The 19,463-nt window shown below is 36.4% G+C and overlaps 3 protein-coding genes across 3 annotated transcripts; 2 read left to right on the top strand and 1 right to left on the bottom strand.

Annotated features, from left to right (window-relative positions):
• The first annotated feature begins 316 nt into the window (after positions 1-316).
• Positions 317-4,363, top strand: LOC137723488 (protein HEADING DATE 3A). Its single transcript, XM_068462682.1, has 4 exons — positions 317-656; positions 817-878; positions 1,142-1,182; positions 3,803-4,363. Exons 1-4 carry the CDS (start codon positions 459-461, stop codon positions 4,024-4,026), a joined length of 525 nt encoding a protein of 174 aa, XP_068318783.1. The 5' UTR covers positions 317-458; the 3' UTR covers positions 4,027-4,363.
• A 206-nt stretch (positions 4,364-4,569) lies between these two features.
• LOC137723486 (acyltransferase GLAUCE) lies at positions 4,570-9,452 on the bottom strand. The gene is made up of 2 exons (XM_068462681.1): positions 8,668-9,452; positions 4,570-5,713 (listed from the first exon to the last, which is right to left on the bottom strand). The coding sequence occupies exons 1-2, from the start codon at positions 9,199-9,201 to the stop codon at positions 4,748-4,750; spliced, it is 1,500 nt and encodes a 499-aa protein (XP_068318782.1). The 5' UTR covers positions 9,202-9,452; the 3' UTR covers positions 4,570-4,747.
• A 3,131-nt stretch (positions 9,453-12,583) lies between these two features.
• Positions 12,584-16,626, top strand: LOC137722661 (phosphoglycolate phosphatase 1A, chloroplastic-like). The gene is made up of 11 exons (XM_068461712.1): positions 12,584-12,951; positions 13,410-13,477; positions 13,712-13,804; positions 13,891-13,962; positions 14,300-14,371; positions 14,523-14,582; positions 14,745-14,797; positions 15,199-15,296; positions 15,800-15,899; positions 16,112-16,215; positions 16,304-16,626. Exons 1-11 carry the CDS (start codon positions 12,666-12,668, stop codon positions 16,408-16,410), a joined length of 1,113 nt encoding a protein of 370 aa, XP_068317813.1. The 5' UTR covers positions 12,584-12,665; the 3' UTR covers positions 16,411-16,626.
• Positions 16,627-19,463: the final 2,837 nt, after the last annotated feature.

Raw genomic sequence — 19,463 nt, 5'->3', positions numbered from 1 at the left:
ACTGATCAAATGGGAATAAAAACTGGTGGTCCACTACTTTTAACAGTGGATGAAAGGGGGAGGGCATCGCCAATCGCCGTGTTTTCATATCAGAGGAACTTATAGTAAGAATCAAAAGAATATAAAAAAGTCAAGATAGCGAAAGGCAAAAACGAAAAAGCGATTGACATATGGAGCAGAATCTTTCATGTGTGCACAGAAACAAAAGCTAACTGGGCAAATAGCAATACAGCATGCAACGCAACAGAATATAAATAGCCAATAGGCCTCTCGATTTTGATCACAAAACTCTCAATATCCAAAGTCGCAACTTATTTGGATACTTTGAGTTTTAGCTATACATATATAACACACACATAGATCTAGCTAGATAACTAGTAGTACAAGTAGTTTTTTTTTTTTTTTTAAATTTTTTTTAATATATCTAAATTATATCTTATACATCCAAAAGAAAGAAAATGCCTCGGGACAGGGACCCCCTTGTTGTTGGACGAGTGGTAGGTGATGTTTTAGACCCCTTCACAAGGTCCGTTTCTCTGAGGGTGACCTACGGCAATAAGGAGGTTAACAATGGTTGTGAGCTCAAACCTTCTCAAGTTGTCCAGCAACCTAGAGTTGATACTGGTGGTGACGATCTCAGGACTTTCTACACTCTGGTAAGTTTCCATCTTCCATCCATCCATATATCCATATATGCTTCTTCAATTGACCTACTTTTTCATGAATTAATATGTAAACATATATATAAATACAGACTTTTGAGAAAATGGGAAATTAACATGCACCGGTTTCATTAATTACTTCCACTAATTGCAGGTCATGGTGGATCCTGATGCACCCAGCCCAAGTGATCCCAACCTAAAGGAATATTTGCATTGGTGTGTATTTTGTTTCTCTCTCTCTCTCTCTCTCTCTCTGTACAGGGATATATATATATATATATATCTTTCCCTTTAGCTTAATTCACTTCTTAAATAAATTTGCTAATATAATACGAAGTAATTTGCCAACAATATTTATACTGGCAAGGATTCAACTCGATCTCTATGCGTTTGTCTTTCAAAGGTGGGAAGGAGTGTAGACGAAGAAGGATAAGGTTGGTGATGGTGATAAGTACTGATACTTTGTACGAACGTTTCAGGTTGGTTACGGATATTCCAGCAACAACCGCGGCAAGCTTCGGTGAGTTGTTTCTACTGCACTTCCAATGCCCGGCCATTGGTTATATCAGCTTTGTCATTAACTACGGTTCTTTTTTGTTCGAGAAATGTTAAGGAATCTCTCTCAAAGTAGGATTTTCTATATATTTTTCGCCACCTCATGTTTTTGACACACTATTTTCTAATGTTGACACGAGAATTATGCTAAAAACATGAGATGATGCGGAGAATTCTACTTTTAAAAAAGTCTCCTTAGCATTTATCTTATTGTTTATGTTTATTTGAGGGCAATCAAGTATAATTATACTTTTTTAGGATCTAACCATTAATTGTGTTGTATCATTAACAGTAAACAAGCCCACGTATATCACTCATAAACCTGGATTCAACTTGACTAGGTCTAAGTATGCAAGAACAATTCAAATTAAATCACATAGCGAAAGGGTGACAATAATATTGTTCTAGACCCTAAACTTTAAATGACAAAAAATTACCTCAATTATTGGTCTCACGACACTATCATACCTCATTTTTAAAATTAACAATGTCATACCTCATCTTTAGAATTTGATCTAATGTTATACTTTCCGTTACTTGCTCGTGAATTTTTCAGTTAAATGCTGATGTGGCTTGATTCGGGGCCTACATTTTATTAAAAAATTAATAAAAATATTTAATATGTTTTAAATATTAAAATAATAAAGAAAAGTTATTAAAAAAAAAAAAAACCCTCAGTTCGTTTGTTCCCCACTCTCTGTCTCCCCATCTTCATCTTCTTCCCTGCTTAATATTCAACAAAAAAAAAAAATGAAAACCCATCAACACCCCCCCCCTCCCGGGAAAGAAGAAGAAGAAGAAGAAGGAGAAGAAAAAAAAATCAAAACCCAAACCCAGTTCCTTTCCCCTCCCCCCCCCCCCCCCCCAACAAAACAAAACAAAACAAAAAAAAAAAAAAAAAAAACCCAACTCCCTGTAATCCATAAAGAAGAAGGGGAAGAACGAAAAAGAAAAAAAAAAAAAAAAAAAAACCCCAGCCCAACCTAGTCCCCCTCACCCCCAAAAAAAAAACCCAACCCCCTACAACCCAGAAAGAAGAAGAAGAAGGAGGAAGAAACCCCCCTCCCCCCCCCCCCCCCCCAAAAAAAATAAAAAACCCAACTCCTTGCAATCCAGAAAAAAGAAGGGGAAGAACAAAAAAGAAAAGAAAAAAAAAAAAAAAAAAAACCCAGCCCAACCCAGTTCCTCCCCTTCCCCCCCCCGGCGGCACAAAAAAAAAAAAAAAAAAAAAACCCAACCCCCTACAACCCAGAAAGAAGAAGAAGAAGAAATAAAAAATAAATAAAAAATCCCAAACCAAACCCAGTTTGTCCCCCCCCCCCCAACCCAAAAAGAAGGAAGAGGAAGAAGAAGAAGAAGAAGAAAAAACAAAAAAAAAACCCCAACCCAGAAAAAGAGGAAGAAGAAGGAAGAAGGAAACAAAAAAAAAAAAAAAAAAAAAAAAACCCAAACCAAACCCAATTCGTCTCCCCCCCACCCCCACCAAAAAAAACCCAACCCCCTGCCAACCCCAAATCCACTACTCTCATCCATTCTCCACATCCTCCACCTTCTCCGTGCACCCATCTTCCCATCATGAACATGGCGATGGTGGCGTAGACGAGATCTGGGTTTTTTTTTTTTTCTTTCTTTCTTTCTTTCTCTTTTTTCTGGCTTGCATGTGGGGGAAAGAAGATGAAGATGGGGAAGGGGGACGGACGAACTGAGGGTTTTTTTTTTGTTTTTTACTTTTCTTTATTATTTTAATATATAAAAAATATTAAATAAATTTTTTTAAGTTTTTAATAATATTTTATTATTTCTTTAATAGAAAGTGAGTTCCGAATCAAGCCACGTCAGCATTTAACTGAAAATTTCACGGCCAAATAACGGAAGGGATAACATTGGACCAAATTCTAAATAAAAGGTATGACATTGTCAATTTAAAAAAATGAGGTATGATAGTGTCATGAGACTAATAGTTGATGTAGTTTTTTGTAATTTACCTTTTTTTTTAGTTTTTTTTGTCAAACAATAGATTTTGTTACATTAGATGTTAGATTAGCCATCGACATGACTTGAGCCCACACCGTTATGTAAAGGCTCAACACATTTTCACCACTATGATAAATGACCACCTGCAAACTTTGAATACAATTTGACTATGTCCCAGTATGGAAGGACAACTTAAAATAAATCTCATATGAAAAAAGAGTGGCAAAATATCAAATGACGTCACACATGATGACGAGGAAAATCATATATTGGGCCTCTTGGGCCCTTGAGCTCTATGGTAAAGATCTTTTCAGGAGAAGGCTTTGTCTTTAGCTAAGGTTTCCCACTGGTAATAATTTAAGAAATTTTAGCGAAAAAATTATGGTATTGTTAATTTTAATGAAAAATTATATTTTTATACTAAAAAGCCAATCTTGGTATTATTCACTTTAATCTTTATTTTGTTCTTTTCGTTAAAACTCAAAGTTTTTAAATCATTTTCATTAATTTTCCTAATAATTTAACCCAAACCCCTAACTGTCTGCCATGAAGGAACCCTTATATTCAAGCATAGACACTGGTAATGAAACCCATATATATTGATCATGCAGGGCAAGAGATCGTGTGTTACGAAAGTCCACGGCCAACAGTTGGGATTCATCGCTTTGTTTTTGTGCTGTTTCGCCAATTGGGTAGGCAAACAGTGTATGCTCCTGGATGGCGCCAAAACTTCAATACCAAAGACTTCGCCGAGCTTTATAATCTTGGATTACCGGTGGCTGCCGTCTATTTTAACTGCCAAAGGGAGAGCGGCTCCGGTGGGAGGAGAAGATAACTTTGATAATAATAATAGATAGATAATCTATAGATCATAGTGTCGAAATTAAACGATAAAAAAAAAAAATATATATATATATATATATAGTCCGTAAATGATATATACTACTACTACAACTATAGCATTGATAATAATAATTTGGCTTAGCTGGTGGGGGATACTATACGTACTAGCTTAGCTAGTCTATCGATGTGTGCGCACAACTGGTATAGCATTTGGACATGCTTGTTTGACACTAAATACTTCTCAATTTCCAAGAACTACAACAACTAGCTATCGACATGCTTGCATGGTTCGGACTAAAAGCTGACTATTTTAAGTTAATAATAAGGTGTTCGTATTCTTCGCTCCAAGGGATGAAGTTGTACTAATTAAATACAAAAGTGTCGTGTGTAATTGTCTATCTAAGACAATATGGATCAAAATATTCATAATATACATGCAACCCTCGTGTTTAGTTACTACAGTTGAGTTTGGAATCCTGATATTATAATAATACGAGAAAATAGTAATGCAACACATGTTATATATCTTCTTTGTATATAATGGAGCCAAATAAATAAGTCTCCAACACAATCGTTCCTCTCTTGAACTCTAATCCCACCTTCGATCATAATCAGTAGGAGCTACTACAGAAACGATATATATGGGTATATCATACATGGTCCCGTACACATTCATGTTACAATATGCATATTTATTCTTATATTAAAAATTTTTAGCCCAATAAGAACTTCTGGAAGAGGGCTTGGAACTTTTGCATCTCCCGATGAGGAAGTGCCACCAAAATATTAACCCCAGTACCATTTGTTCCATTATCAGGCACATCTTGTTCAGGAAAGAACAAGATGATATCCTTCCTGTGATATACGACGGGACAACTGTACCTGGGCTTCCCCCATGGATATTCCACGTCAGCAAACCCCAATCTCCACCAGGATGACACCAACACCTCCCCGTTAGGAAAGCCTTTGCGTAACTCTCCCCAGTCGATGACGGACCTCGCATACTCATCTGTCATCCTTGCTGCCCCCTCAGACACCATCTCCACCGCTCTTGAGAACGGCCCTTCTTCCAGTTCCCTGCACCCAGCAGAAGCGTAGGCAGTCAGCACTCCATTCCCAGTGTAGCCCTGGGGTAGCGGCGGGTTCAGCCTCTGCCTTATGTCCACCGCATAAAGAATCCTCGACTCTCTACTTTCACCATGATCATCAACATATGTTGAAGATGACAATGCCTTGCACCGCCATATCAGGGCGGTCACCACGCTAAAGCTAGTAATCTTTACACGTTCTTTTGTACTACTAGCGATGGATTTTGCCTTCTCCTTGAGGTGAGCAATGTCGCTGGCAGTCAGCCGGAAGATCTTGAAGTCAAGCTCTTCTTGGGTGGCTTCAAACACTGTAGGGTGTGTGTCATGGCCGCCAACCTCAAGCTCATCCTCTTGCTTGCGCTCCAGGGTGGAGATATTCTCGAGCTCTTGTAACTCGGGGTGGATGAAGGTGACACGTGGTGGTGATCGAGCAGCTAAGATCTGACGGTCATTGTAAGGGATCACTGCCAAGGGCTTGTTAGCAGCCAGGGCAGCCAGATTGTCCAAGAACAGTCTGAAGCTTATACCGTCAAATGTTGCATGGTTGTTTGATATGCCCATCGCGAATCCACCACACTTAAATGTTGTCACCTGTTCAATTATTAGTTCAATTAATCACACGATAATTCTTCTGACTAATTAAACCACTCAGTAAATATTTCACCCTATATATATGTGTACATATAATTATATATTTGGTACATATATAACTAGCTAGTAACTACAATATCTATCTAGCTATATTAGTTGATTACGTAATTAAGTATACGAAACATATAGATCCAATCTAATTGATTATACAGTAACTATGTATGGTACATATATCTGTATTTGTTGCTTAGTGCATATACCCATGTGAATCCCCATTTACAGAAAAGTAGCACAAGTAAACAAGTAAATATGATCCAAATAGTAAGCGCATGCTTAGTATTCTATTTTAATCTAATTTTTAAACTAAAAAACATTTTTTAAGTTTTAAGTTTAAAAACTTGTTTGATAGGACTATATTTTAAAAAATTAAACTTAAGGCTAACTCAAAAAAAATAGCCTGCTTTCTAAAAACACCAAAGTGAATTTTTAAACCTAAAGTTCACTCATTTCTTTTCTCTCTCCTGCCCACTCACTCCCAATCTATCTCTCTCTTTTTTCTCCTCTGCTCCTTCGCTCTCTTCTTTCTTCTTTCTCTCGCCTCCAATCCTCTATTTCTTTATTTCTTTCCTCCTCTTTCCACTTTCTCCCTCTCCTGCGACCCCCTCTTCTTGAATCTCATTGTTCAATTTAAGTTAAGATATAAGAATTTGCATGTTGTCAATTGTATGAGAAGTTCAAGTTTAGGGCAACACTATGCATTCCACATTAAGGAATAGGTTTTGCATGTGGGTCCCATACTCATGGGCATGAGGCAACACTTTCTTATAAGAAACGAGTATGTCATGCATGATTATGACATCCTAATTCAATAACATATGACATTATTGAATAAGAACATCACTGTATCAATAAACATGTTCCATATGAATTGCATATTCTTCACTCTAACTATTCTCTAGAATTTTCACTAATTACATAAATTTGATGTGTCATTTTCGCATAACCTTTTATTTTCACATTACTTTTGCTCAAAATTTTCTCTTGTGTCAGCATCTCCAAAGGACTAGACAATTATTTGAAGTAAAATTGTACTTTGTTGGTTGATTTGCCATTTTGCTTAGTTCATTTGCCTAATTAAGATGTCTACCTCTTCAACGAACAATGCAAAATAGATAAGACAATTCTTAATTGTATATCTTTTTATTTTATTTTATAAAATATTAGTGGGTTTCAAAGTGCATCAGAGAAATATGTTATGTTAATAAAATATTAGCGGAATCCCAAATTGCCTTGTCTCCTACACGGGAAATTTTTTATTGTGTATAAAACATGGGCAGTACATCACCTAGTATATCACATGTTATAATATAAGTGGAGGAAAATTTTATTTTAAGTTGTTAATTTTTAATATGAGTATCTCACCACTTATATAATGATATATGACATACCATCCCGTGTTCTCAACATATTGAAAAATCTCTCCTCTTCCACTAGGCTATTTTCCTTATGAAACTCTCCTAGGTATTTTTGTCTAGTCCTTGGAGCCACGTTTTGCTTACGTAGTCCCTGCTCTTGAGCTCTTACTGTAATACGTACTATGTAGTTATACAATATATCAAACTAATTTGTAAGTGTCCAATCATCTCTTTCAAGAAATTATATCATTATCCTAGGTATCTTTTGAAATGATGTTTTCACTTTTTTCCTTCAAAGATGAAAAAAATTAAATTGTAATAGGTTACATATAAATATGTCCTAATTAACGATAATTATAGTTAAACAGATAGTTGAGCAAACAATTAATTTGCAGGGATGATTACACTGGCTAAGAAGTCATAATCATGCATGTGAAGAAAATGCAATTTTGAAGGCTTGATGTATCACATTACGTTAAAAGTAAATAATTAATTGGTAATATGAATGTAGTTTAATTTTTCATAAGCACATATACAATTTATAAACTCTTTGATGTGGGAGCACACTCAATATATACTCACACACATAAACAACACATGCGACGTGGATTACATATAATCATTAGACTTTCATACATGGATTAATTAACATACTATAATAAAATAAGGGAAATTGATATTTCATCATAAACTAATTGGCACGGTGTAACTCAACTCCTTGTAAGAGAATCAATGCTGATGTGCCCATGAACTGTCAAAATTGATAAGGGAAATTGATATTTCTTACATGAACTGTCAAAATTGAATTTGAATGCTGATGTGCCCATTTGAGGCTGATGCCAAAATTTCTCTCATTCCAAGATATTTGTTAAATTATTTCATTATGCATTGGGCCTAAAACTATAATTTTTAAGAAAAAATAGTTTAAAAGTTGTATTCTATTAGTGAATTATGAGACCCCAAACATTAAATAACCAAATTGATTCTATCTTTATTTGTAATAAGAAGACAACTAGAAAATAAGAAGTTAAATAATTCATATGCCACGTCAATTATAGCATTTTTATTGGAGAAAACCGTGATGTCTTCTAGTATTATTTGACATACTTGACATATCATTTAGAGATGTTATTCTCTTAACTTTTCAAAGTAGAACAATCTCCACATCCTCACATATTACATAGGAGAACACAATGTATTTTACGAGACCACATTATACCATATCTTTGATATAGATAAATACCTATTTGTATTGGTACGCAAACTCTACCTCCATTATGTGGTATATATATAGTGTGATTTTCTAACATTACTCGTCCTTTATAAGTAATGGAAGAGCAAGTATTTTATGCACCACCAGTACTCCATGACCATGAGAAATTTATTAAGAGAGTTCGTAAGATATATATCTATACATAAAAAACTAATTGGAGCTTGCATTATTAAGGCGATTGCAAACAAAGTGGAACTGCATTATTATCTTGTTAGCTAGCTTTATGCAGAACAAATGATGGTGACCCAAATTATATGCACAGGTACCTGCAGAATGAAAAGTGGCTGACGAAGACCATCATGATCATCACCAACAGCACCAGCAGTAAGTTTCAGTAGTTGATCATGATCCATAGCGCTGCAAACTAGTTGTGCAAAGGCTGAATTAGGATAAACCAAGTCTCCAATCTCATCTAAAGCATACTCACTAGAAGCAACCACAAATCCTGCTCCGGCACCATTGCACTCGATCTCTAAGCGACCCGTGTTGGGGTTCACTTTCAATCTTCCCGCCAAGAAATCATAAGGCACCAATATCTTGGCGAGGCTGTCTCTGAGTTTCTCAGCTGCAATTTGGCCATCAGGAAAATCTTTGTGGGCACCGAAGAAATGCACAGAGTGGACGTCGAAATTAAGAACTTGGTCTATGTTGGATAGGAACATGGTTCTTTTCTGTGTCTGTTGGGATGGGAATACAAGAGATGAGTGGTGGACAGTGACCTTGAGGTCTTGGAGGAGACTGTGAGGAGGGTTTCCTTCATGCTCACGATCTTCATCTCCACGGAGCTGGCTAATTCCCATGTTTCACTTAATTTGGCTAATTTTCTTCTTTTTTTTCCTTCTTCTTCTTCTTCTTCTTTTTAGTGATAAGGGAAGGGAAGGGGGTAGCTATTTTCCTTCTATCTGTTCGTGTATATAATAATTTTTAAACGTCAATATGTTTTTAATTACAGAGAATATGTTGGTTGCACATGCACAAGCATTGACACACCAATTTAAGTTTTTATTTTATTTTATTTTTAAGATAAATAGGGGTCAATAATTGAAGTTAATTTGTTACTTTAAGTAAGAAATATTGTGTATATATGGTTCGTGGGGACTATCAGTTTGTGACACGTCGTTTACGGCAGTTTGATCATTGATGCGTAAGATTAGTTTGTTCACGCTAGGGTGTCATGGATTCCTTATGAACTTTGATGATTTTTACTAGCGTGCAGGTGTAGATGCACTTTAACTTTTTTCTTTTCATAAACTGAAGCTGCATAAGGGACCACGTACGATAGCAATGTCAAACAATTTCCATAATGCTCAAGCCATACGAAAATGATTAAGATTGAAAAGTATATATGGCGATGATCATGGACATGGAGGGAGGCCCTTTAATATGAAATCAATGACCCCTAAACTATAAAACGAACTGCTAAGCTGCTAAGGTACGTAATTAATTTCATTTATTGGCTTGAACAAGGCTTCGACATTTCATTAGGAAAGTAACTAGAATTCAATTAATTATTAAGTACAAATACGTAACATCTAACAAGTATACATGATCATAAAAGAGCAGAGAAATTTAATTATGAATAAAAACCTTCATATATCTTCAATTTGTTAGCACATAATGCGTGTAACCTTCAACTCCCCAAATTGTGCAAAATTATTGTTGAATAATTTAATTATAGTCGAGTCGATAGTTGTCACAATCAATCAAAGGGATGGGAATGGACCGGCAGACCTTTGCTCAATACACGGGCATGGGAGCTGTCAATCGGCATTAACTTCCCTAACCACTTTCATCAACTAATAATTAATCTTGCTAGCTCTTGACCATTTTCACTTTATCCGTATATATATGCGTAGATAATAAGATGATCAATAACATTGATGTATTATATCTAAAGAACTTATGATTCATCCGTAATTTGAAATCCAAATGATTTATTGGCAGTACGTGTTTTAGGTGATGCGTCCTATTAATTTCATTAACATATGATCCATCTTTTGTACTTAACCTTTTTTTTTTTTTGTTAATGCATTTATACATTATTTAAATACGTCAAAAGGAATTTCAGAACAAATGTTGATCATTTAACTAGGATTTCTCCGGTACTTACATGGTCTTTTATTCCCTCGTGTTTGCGTTGATCATTCATCGACACTTCTATGCCTGGTATATATGGGCACACAACCCCCGCAGTTGTTTGATGTCAACCGCTAACCGCTATGGTTGCTTGACGTTGAACACCGTGATTGTTTGATGTCGGTCACTCCTATTTTATCTTGATATGGACATTCACATGCTCTAAGCTGGGCATTTGATGTCCATGCTTCTCGAGTAAAAAATAATTTTTTACGAGGGTATTTTTTACTAATTTTGTCAAAGAGTTTTTGAAAAAAAAGAAAATAATTACGAGAGTATTTTTATTAATTTTTTTTTTTAAAACACGTATGCTTCCCTTTCCACCCTTACCCAGCGCACTGCTCCCGCCCGACCCTCCCCCCTCACCACAGCACTCCGCACCCACCCTTCCCAACGCCGTATACAACCCATATTTTATTTTAGAAAATGGCGTTTAACTCTTTATTTTAACCCAACAAATAAAATAACAATAATTAAAATGTTATTGAAGTAAATATATTGATGCTTTGCATGTTGATGATGACTTGATGAGCCATGATTAAAACTCAACAAACTCATCCGTGAATAAACAAACCGTACGTGACATTAAATTGAACTCTTCTATAAACTTAAATTAATGAAATAACCACATCTATACGTGTATCTATATGGTGATTTGCAAAGCTAGAGATCGGTCCGTGACTCCGTGTAAATATTTCACCCGTATGCTTCCCTTTCCACCCTTACCCAGCGCACTGCTCCCGCCCGACCCTCCCCCTCACCACAGCACTCCGCACCCACCCTTCCCAACGCCGTATACAGCCCAGATTTTATTTTAGAAAATGACGTTTAACTCTTTATTTTAACCCAACAAATAAAATAACAATAATTAAAATGTTATTGAAGTAAATATATTGATGCTTTGCATGTTGATGATGACTTGATGACACATGATTAAAACTTAACAAACTCAACCGTGAATAAATAAACCGTACGTGACATTAAATTGAATTATCCTATAAACTTAAGTTAATGAAATAACCACATTTATGCGTGTATCTATATGATGATTTGCAAAGCTAGAGATCAGTCCGTGACTCCGTGTAAATATTTCTCTAGTCATACCGCTAACATTTTGGCAAGTTTTTCTTCTCATCACAAGAATGTATGGCTACACAAGAAACATTTTGGTGATAAATTTGAGGAATCTTTTAAGGATCTCAAATAAGCTTATATATATATATATATATATATATAATGTCTTACTACACAGTATGTAGATAGATACAGACACATCTAAGTTACTAAGAAAGGAAGGGACCACTTGGTTTCGTAGAGTAGAGTGCAGTATTAGTGTTCTTGACCCCACGAGGAGGAGGAGGAGGAGGCGGAGGAGGACAAACAAAAGGGAAAAGGGTTGGCAGTTGAGTCTTACAAGTCTGCATAATAATGGCGGTGACATATATCAGTATCATCACGCGTGAGGCTCAACTTAAACCTTGCAATTTCCATCACAAAAGCAGCCAAGTTTTTCGGTGTTAATTCTAACAGCTCATCTATCTGTTCCAAATTAAACATTAAAAAAAACCATTATTAGTATTATTATTTTTTATTTTTTTATTTTTTTGAGGTAACCATTAATTTATTATTGAAGCATCCATATATCCGTAATATCCACATATTTAATGAAGGTGGATTAACTCGTATCACGATCAATGCAATACAGCTGTAAAACAACATTAAGTTATTTTGGTTTCTATCTTGCAGGGTACAGACAATTATACCAAACCTGTTTGAACTTTAATCACCCAAACAAGCACTTGACACGACTCACGGAAGGTTTTTATTATTGGGCTTAAACTACTAATACTGGGCCAGCAGCCTCCCAAGACATTTGGGCTTTCAGTTTTTGGAGACGAGAAGAAAACTGAAAAGTGTCATCCAGTAGCTTTGGATTACACGAGCCACCCAAAACCACCACGTGTCTCCTCTTTTTTTTTTTCTTTTTTTTTTTTGTTGATGAAAATATGCCTTCCTTCCTTCCTTCCTTCTTTTTTCCTTGCCTTGGGAAGGGAAAAAGGCTAACGGCCTCGAAACGAGCTACACCAAAGAAAAAGGGAGTAAGGAAAAAGAAACGAAAGAGAAAGAGATGCTGAGCAGAACAACAACAACAGTGATAGCTGCTGCTTCTGCGAAGAGTTCCAAGTTGTTTGGGTTTGGGATCAATAACAGCAGCAGCAACAATCTCTGTTGCACTCGTACTACTACTACTAGTCGTACAAGTAATCTCTCGTGGAACTTCATGAACAGCAACAAGCACAAGTGTAGGAAGTCAAGAATGGAGGAGAGGTTCACCACCCGGGCCTCCGCGCAGCCTCTCACGAATGCCGATGACCTCATTGACTCTGTAGAGACCTTCATCTTCGACTGCGATGGTCCGCCTTCTTCAACTTGTTCATTTTCTTACGTTGTTGAATTGAATGTTGATCCAGTGATCTTCTTTGTTTGTTTCATACCTATAAGAATGTAGCAGTGGACATTAATCCATCTGTTAGGATTTGAGCACTTGAAGTTTTTTTAATAATATTATATGAGACTATGAATACACATTTTGTATTGATTTGATTCCCTCCTAAGTCCTAACCATTTTGTCCGATTACCTTTTTAAAAACGAAAATCCAATTGATTCAGAACCAAGTGTTGCGTTAGAAAAATTGGAGGGAGGGAACCACCGAACGATGATATGATTTGATAGGAATAGGATTACTCATGAATGTTCCGTTAGAATTTTAATAGTGTTTGTCTTACAGTCTTATGGTATTTATCTCTGTCGTGGATGGTATTGGTATTGCTCCATTAAATAATCTTTCAACTCATCACCCAACAACTGCAGGTGTTATATGGAAAGGAGATAAGCTCATAGACGGTGTCCCCCAAACTCTGGATATGCTACGGTCTAAGGTCGGTCTGTCTGTCTGGCTGCCAATGTAGCCACCTATAATATATTTCCGTATTTGTAGTTTTGTACATATTCATATCATAGGCCAGCAAAATCTTTGCTTCACTGGTTTTTATATCTTTCTTTAGGTTTACTCTTGGGTCCAAGTGTCATGTAGCATGATATAGGGAGATAATTTTAAGGGGCTAGCATTGTTATGTGGCCTCAAACCACTTGCATATTGTCTTTTCCTTCAGGGCAAAAGATTAGTTTTCGTTACCAACAACTCAACAAAGTCTAGGAAGCAGTATGGTAAAAAGTTTGAGACGCTTGGTCTGAATGTCAAAGAGGTCAGTGTGACAGTGTGCCATTTTTCTCTTTCCACGCTCACAGATTTAGCAACTCGGTAATTCTAACCACACTTGAACAATTTAAGGAGGAAATTTTTGCGTCATCTTTTGCTGCTGCTGCCTATTTGAAGTCCATTAATTTCCCAAAAGATAAAAAGGTAACCTGCGTGCCTACTTGGTAAAAGTTAATATCTTGTTTCTGTTCATTTGCCTACAAGTGGAGTATTTGTGAAGGGGAATGGTTTGCATCATATGGCATGTTATCTTCTTCATTGTTATTTCTGCTAGATTCTGATAATGTTTTCCAATATTATTTCATCTGATATTTTATTTGCATATAGCCACAGTATTATATTAAGGGTCTATGTTATTAACATGTAAGAAGTTGTGACTTTATTTCCAGTCACTGGCACCTCATGATTAACACTAAATATAGCTAGCGCATTCTAATCATGAATATTGATGATAATACACTGATGGTACGGCGTTTTATAGGTCTATGTGATTGGCGAGGAAGGCATCTTGAAGGAGCTTGAGCTTGCTGGATATGAGTACCTTGGTGGACCAGTAAGTATGAGCTAATTGTCAGTACATTGCAAGTTTTTATTCTGTATCCTAGTCACTGAAATCAAGTGACGTGTTATTCTTCTGAGAGATAGAATGCTCCTGTTATATACGTATAATGTGTGGTATTTATAATGCCTTCTTTTTCTTACAGGAAGATGGTGGGAAGAAAATAGAGCTGAAGCCTGGATATCTGATGGAGCATGATGAGAGTGTATACTTCTGTCCTTTCTTGCATCATAGAACTGAGTTTGTTGTTGGGTTTTTACTTTTTACAGATAAAAATACAAGTAGAACTTTCTCTCAAAGATTTGAAGCTTCTGCATTCCTTTTTGGAACCTTATATTGGAAATTTTATTTGTTCATTGTCTTCTAGGTTGGAGCTGTTGTGGTTGGATTTGATCGAAATTTCAACTACTACAAAATTCAGTAAGTTCTGTTCATTGTTGTGTATGTCAATTTCAATGCATTTGTGTTGAAGATACTGCAAGTTTTTATATTTTACTTTTGGTTACAAGGCACTGTCCTCGTCTTTGTTATTAAAATGTGAGGAATCATTGCTGCTTCCAGTACCCTCTCTTTTAGATTCTTCTTCTACCCCACATAGTTGCCAGAAGTTAACCGTCTTCTTTTTCTTTGGGATGTATTTGTATTTGGGCCTATGTGCAAATATTCTGTTACAGTCTTACAGAGAATTAAATGGAAAGTAATATATATCGTACTTTACCGAGTGCCAAATCATATTAACATAATGATCTTATTATATATGCACTTAAGCATTTGATCTTCCCTGTGTCAGTTAATATTATATGATGGTCATGTAATGGTAGGTATGGGACACTCTGTATACGCGAAAACCCTGGATGTCTTTTCATTGCTACAAATCGTGATGCTGTCACTCATCTCACAGATGCTCAGGAATGGGCAGGTTCATTTCTTTCTTCTCCTTGTTGCACTTTGTGTTTTAATTACATTATTCTCAAATGCACCGTTACGCTGCAAAACATTTGAAGATTTTTCTGATTGGAAATTCGAAACTTATTTAATAGGGGTAGCAGTCTGCGTTCCTTCACTCGTTCTGTTGTACTTACGCTTTCATATCTCCTTGATCATATTCAATTATCAAAGTACAAAAATAAGGGACAGGAGATATGAGTGTGAAAATTTTCACCTTTTAGGAGATCTTAGTGAAAAAGCATATCGGAATCTATTGAACTCGTGAATCTTCTGAATGTTGAATCAGATTATCCATGCTTCAATTACTGATACATGAGTTAGTGATAATTTCTAGATTATATGAGACTAAACTTCAAAGTTTACTAGGAAACCCTTGGATTTATGGACCTAAATATACTTGACCGAATGGGTTGTTACTGAAATGATGAAGCAACTTCTCTCTCAATAGCTACTACAATTTGTACTATACTGCAGGTGGTGGTTCAATGGTTGGTGCTATCCGTGGATCAACTCAACATGAGCCATTGGTTGTGGGAAAACCCTCAACTTTTATGATGGACTACTTAGCAAATGAGTAAGTCAAATGCCTTATTTTATCTTGAGTAACATGAGTGCTGTTGATCTTGAGCAAAGACCGACCATATTATGATGAGAAGTCTTATGCTACAGAACAAGGTCACCTCTCAATGTGCACAGCATATAGTGTGATACAGATAATGCTCTTTAGGTTTGCGATATGGTCTTCATTGGTTTAGCATTTAATATATTCGGTTTGATCAATGACAGATTTGGCATCCTGAAGTCACAGATTTGCATGGTTGGGGACAGATTAGATACTGATATTCTGTTTGGACAAAATGGTGGTTGCAAAACTCTTCTTGTTCTCTCGGGTAACCAAAATCTGCATTGTTTGGGCCAAGTATATTTCATATTGTGATGTATTTAAGCTAAGTAAGGCTTTTCTGTTTTGTGTGATAGGCGTCACCACCTTACCAGTGCTTCAGAGTCCCGACAACTCCATACAACCAGATTTTTACACGAACAAGATTTCAGACTTTTTGTCTCTCAAGGCTGCAACTGTATGATAACGTTACCCCTCAAACCAATCTTGTGCTCATCTGTCATTATTTGCCTGTGCCAGTCGTAACTTCGATATTATTAATGGCCATGTAAATTTTATTTTTCCAGCTGGATATAGGTTTCAGATATCTATGAATTTGTGAAATTGATTGTCTATGAACATGTGTGTATCTATATATTGACAGATAGATAATAGAGATATAGTTCCATTGTTTCCATTATCCTGCATATTCTTGGCAACCAAATCAGCACATAGCTCCAGCCTGCAGCATCCGTATCTCACGTGCTCGGAGCCTCGGAGTCTCGGACATGCTAATGAGGTATATTGTTGATTTCATATCCCCGAAGTTTGGGACTACCCGTAGGGGAGATCTAATTTGTCTTAAGTAGTGAAACTGAAAGCTGTCTATTTGTTGGGGCAACTGAGACAAAGAACATGCATTGGAGTTGGTGAAAAGCATTGCCTTCATTTAGTTATTGGTTTTGAAGAACTCGGCGGAGAACAAAAGCTTGCTTTAAGGCGACGAAAGTTCGAAATCATGAATTTATACTAACCAAATGACAAATGTCTCAATACTAATGTCGTGACAAAGGGCATAAGTGACTGCGTGTCTATTTGTGGTGAAACGAGATTCCTAGTCTCGTTCGCCTCATTTCCGAATCAATGGACCATTCATTTGTATTTTGCTTACATTTTTAAGTTATTTAAGTTACCAAATCAAAAACCAAATTAAACTTGTTATTTTTGTTGTTTAGTTAGGGTTCACATAAATCTAGTAATATGTTGAGGTCTGATCAATCGACACCCTTACTTGTGCCATTATATTATGGGAAATTTTATTTGGACCCAATTATTTTATCTCTACACCCAACTAACAAGTTTTATCTACCAAACTTCCAAGTTTACCCTTAAATAAATAAGAATAAGAAAAGAAAAGAAAATAAATATTGGTGTTTTTATCTCTACACCCCATAACTCTAAAACTGGCACACCAGTGCGTTTCTCTATTATTTCTGGCAAAACTCACCCAAATAACAGCAAAATATTCTCTCAAGTTCATCAACGAGTTAGCTTGCTAGAAACCCTTATCAGCCCTCATTTATAATTTGAGCGTAGGTTTTCGGCTAATATGGTTTGAACTATTATCTGGGAGTTGGCTATTTGCATAAATTATTAAAACTAACAAGTCAGCTTGCATAAATTATTAAAGCTTCCATGTTAGTTAGTGTCTATTTAGAAGAGATAGCAACAAGGGTTTCGTAAGCTTTTTCCTCATATTGCAGGAATTTGTTTCATGCCCAACGAATTGGTAAGAAATTTTCTTCGTTGAAATTATAAATGAGAGCCGCTAAAGGTTTCATGCAATAAAGGTTTCTAGTCAACTTACTTGTTGATGAACTTAGGAGAATATTTTGTTGTCATTTGGGTGTGTTTCGCCCGAAATAATGGAGGAGTGCATATGTGTGCCATTTTTTTGAGTTAATGGGTGTAGAGATAAAAACACCAATATTTATTTTCTTATTCTTATTTATTTAAGGGCAAACTTGAAAGTTTAGTAGAGAAAATTTTTTATTTGGATGTATAGATAGGATAGTTGGGTAAATTTATCTTATATTATCCTTACATTTGCAATTGGAAAGAACACAAATTTTAATGCCGTTGCCAGGAATAGATGTTATTTTCTAATTAATAACGTTGAGAATATCACAATTGTGTATCACATTTGCTGCCATAATTATCAGAGGGGGAGCTGGCAGAGTTCTTATTTTTTTTGGTTGGGATATGACACCATTAGAAAAGTACCATAACATGCACAATGGGCAGCCAAAGTGGTTACTTACTATAGAGGAAGATTCTCTCTTCTCATAATCTCTTTCTCATTTTCTTTTTCTCATACTTAAACGTTTATGGTTAAACCACATCAACATCTTATATTAATTTTTTATAAAAACAATAAGACAAAAAGCAATATGTGAGAGAATAAAAAAGAAAGGGATAAGACTAAAAAAAGGAGAGAATTCTACCCCGCTTACTATATGTCCAAGTGTCACATCCCGGCCCGGGGCAGATCACTTCCCGGGCCCGCTCCACCACCGTAGCACGATATTGTCCGCTTTGGGCTTACCATTCCCTCACGGTTTTGTTTTTGGGAACTCACGAGCAACTTCCCAGTGGGTCACCCATCATGGGATTGCTCTAGCCCCCTTCTCGCTTAACTTCGGAGTTCCTATGGAACCCGAAGCCAGTGAGCTCCCAAAAGGCCTCGTGCTAGGTAGGGATGGGAATATACATATAAGGATCATTCCCCTGGGTGATGTGGGATGTCACAATCCACCCCATTAGGGGCCCGACGTCCTCATCGGCACATCACGGCCAAGGTTAGGCTCTGATACCAATTGTCACATTCCGTCCCGGGGCGGATCACTTCCCGGGTCCGCTCCACCACCGTAGCACGATATTGTCCGCTTTGGGTTTACCATTCCCTCACGGTTTTGTTTTTGGAAACTCACGAGCAACTTCCCAGTGGGTCACCCATCATGGGATTGCTCTAGCCCCTTTCTCGCTTAACTTCGGAGTTCCTACGGAACCCGAAGCCAGTGAGCTCCCAAAAGGCCTCGTGCTAGGTAGATATGAAAATATACATATAAGGATCACTCCCCTGGGTGATGTGGGATGTCACACCAAGCACATAAACATAAATTCCATTATTCAAAATGTGAAGAACTCGTCTTCTTTATGGCAGATGAAATTGTAGTTCATAAACCAATTAATTTGACTGTATTGTGTTTGCTCGATTTATTGTAATACGACCAAGCGCCTCCCTCTTATTGACAACTTCTAGTCACTGACATTATTGAAACCTCTAAACATTGTAATATACTATAAAGTGAACAGTATCAGAATATTTTGTTAAAACTTCTTAAAAGAAGATGACATTTTTCTTTTTAATACAATGATATATGTTTATATCAAAATATGAGATAATTTATTAGCATCAAATTTGTTATCCACACGACAATCGAACTTAAAAGCTCGTCGTATAATACAATAATAAAT

This window comes from Pyrus communis, chromosome 17 (genome assembly GCF_963583255.1).
Source record: "Pyrus communis chromosome 17, drPyrComm1.1, whole genome shotgun sequence".
Classification (NCBI taxonomy): Eukaryota; Viridiplantae; Streptophyta; class Magnoliopsida; order Rosales; family Rosaceae; genus Pyrus; species Pyrus communis.
This window is presented reverse-complemented; position numbering and strand designations above follow the sequence as displayed.

Coding starts and splice junctions, on each gene's coding strand:
- LOC137723488 (XM_068462682.1), top strand. CDS start 459: ATGCCTCGGGACAGGGACCCCCTTGTTGTTGGACGAGTGGTAGGTGAT. Junction 879..1,141: donor CTAAAGGAATATTTGCATTG/GTGTGTATTTTG, acceptor CGAACGTTTCAG/GTTGGTTACGGATATTCCAG. Junction 1,183..3,802: donor AACAACCGCGGCAAGCTTCG/GTGAGTTGTTTC, acceptor TTGATCATGCAG/GGCAAGAGATCGTGTGTTAC.
- LOC137723486 (XM_068462681.1), bottom strand. CDS start 9,201: ATGGGAATTAGCCAGCTCCGTGGAGATGAAGATCGTGAGCATGAAGGA. Junction 5,714..8,667: donor AGCCACTTTTCATTCTGCAG/GTACCTGTGCAT, acceptor ATAATTGAACAG/GTGACAACATTTAAGTGTGG.
- LOC137722661 (XM_068461712.1), top strand. CDS start 12,666: ATGCTGAGCAGAACAACAACAACAGTGATAGCTGCTGCTTCTGCGAAG. Junction 13,805..13,890: donor TTGGTCTGAATGTCAAAGAG/GTCAGTGTGACA, acceptor GAACAATTTAAG/GAGGAAATTTTTGCGTCATC. Junction 14,583..14,744: donor TGATGGAGCATGATGAGAGT/GTATACTTCTGT, acceptor ATTGTCTTCTAG/GTTGGAGCTGTTGTGGTTGG.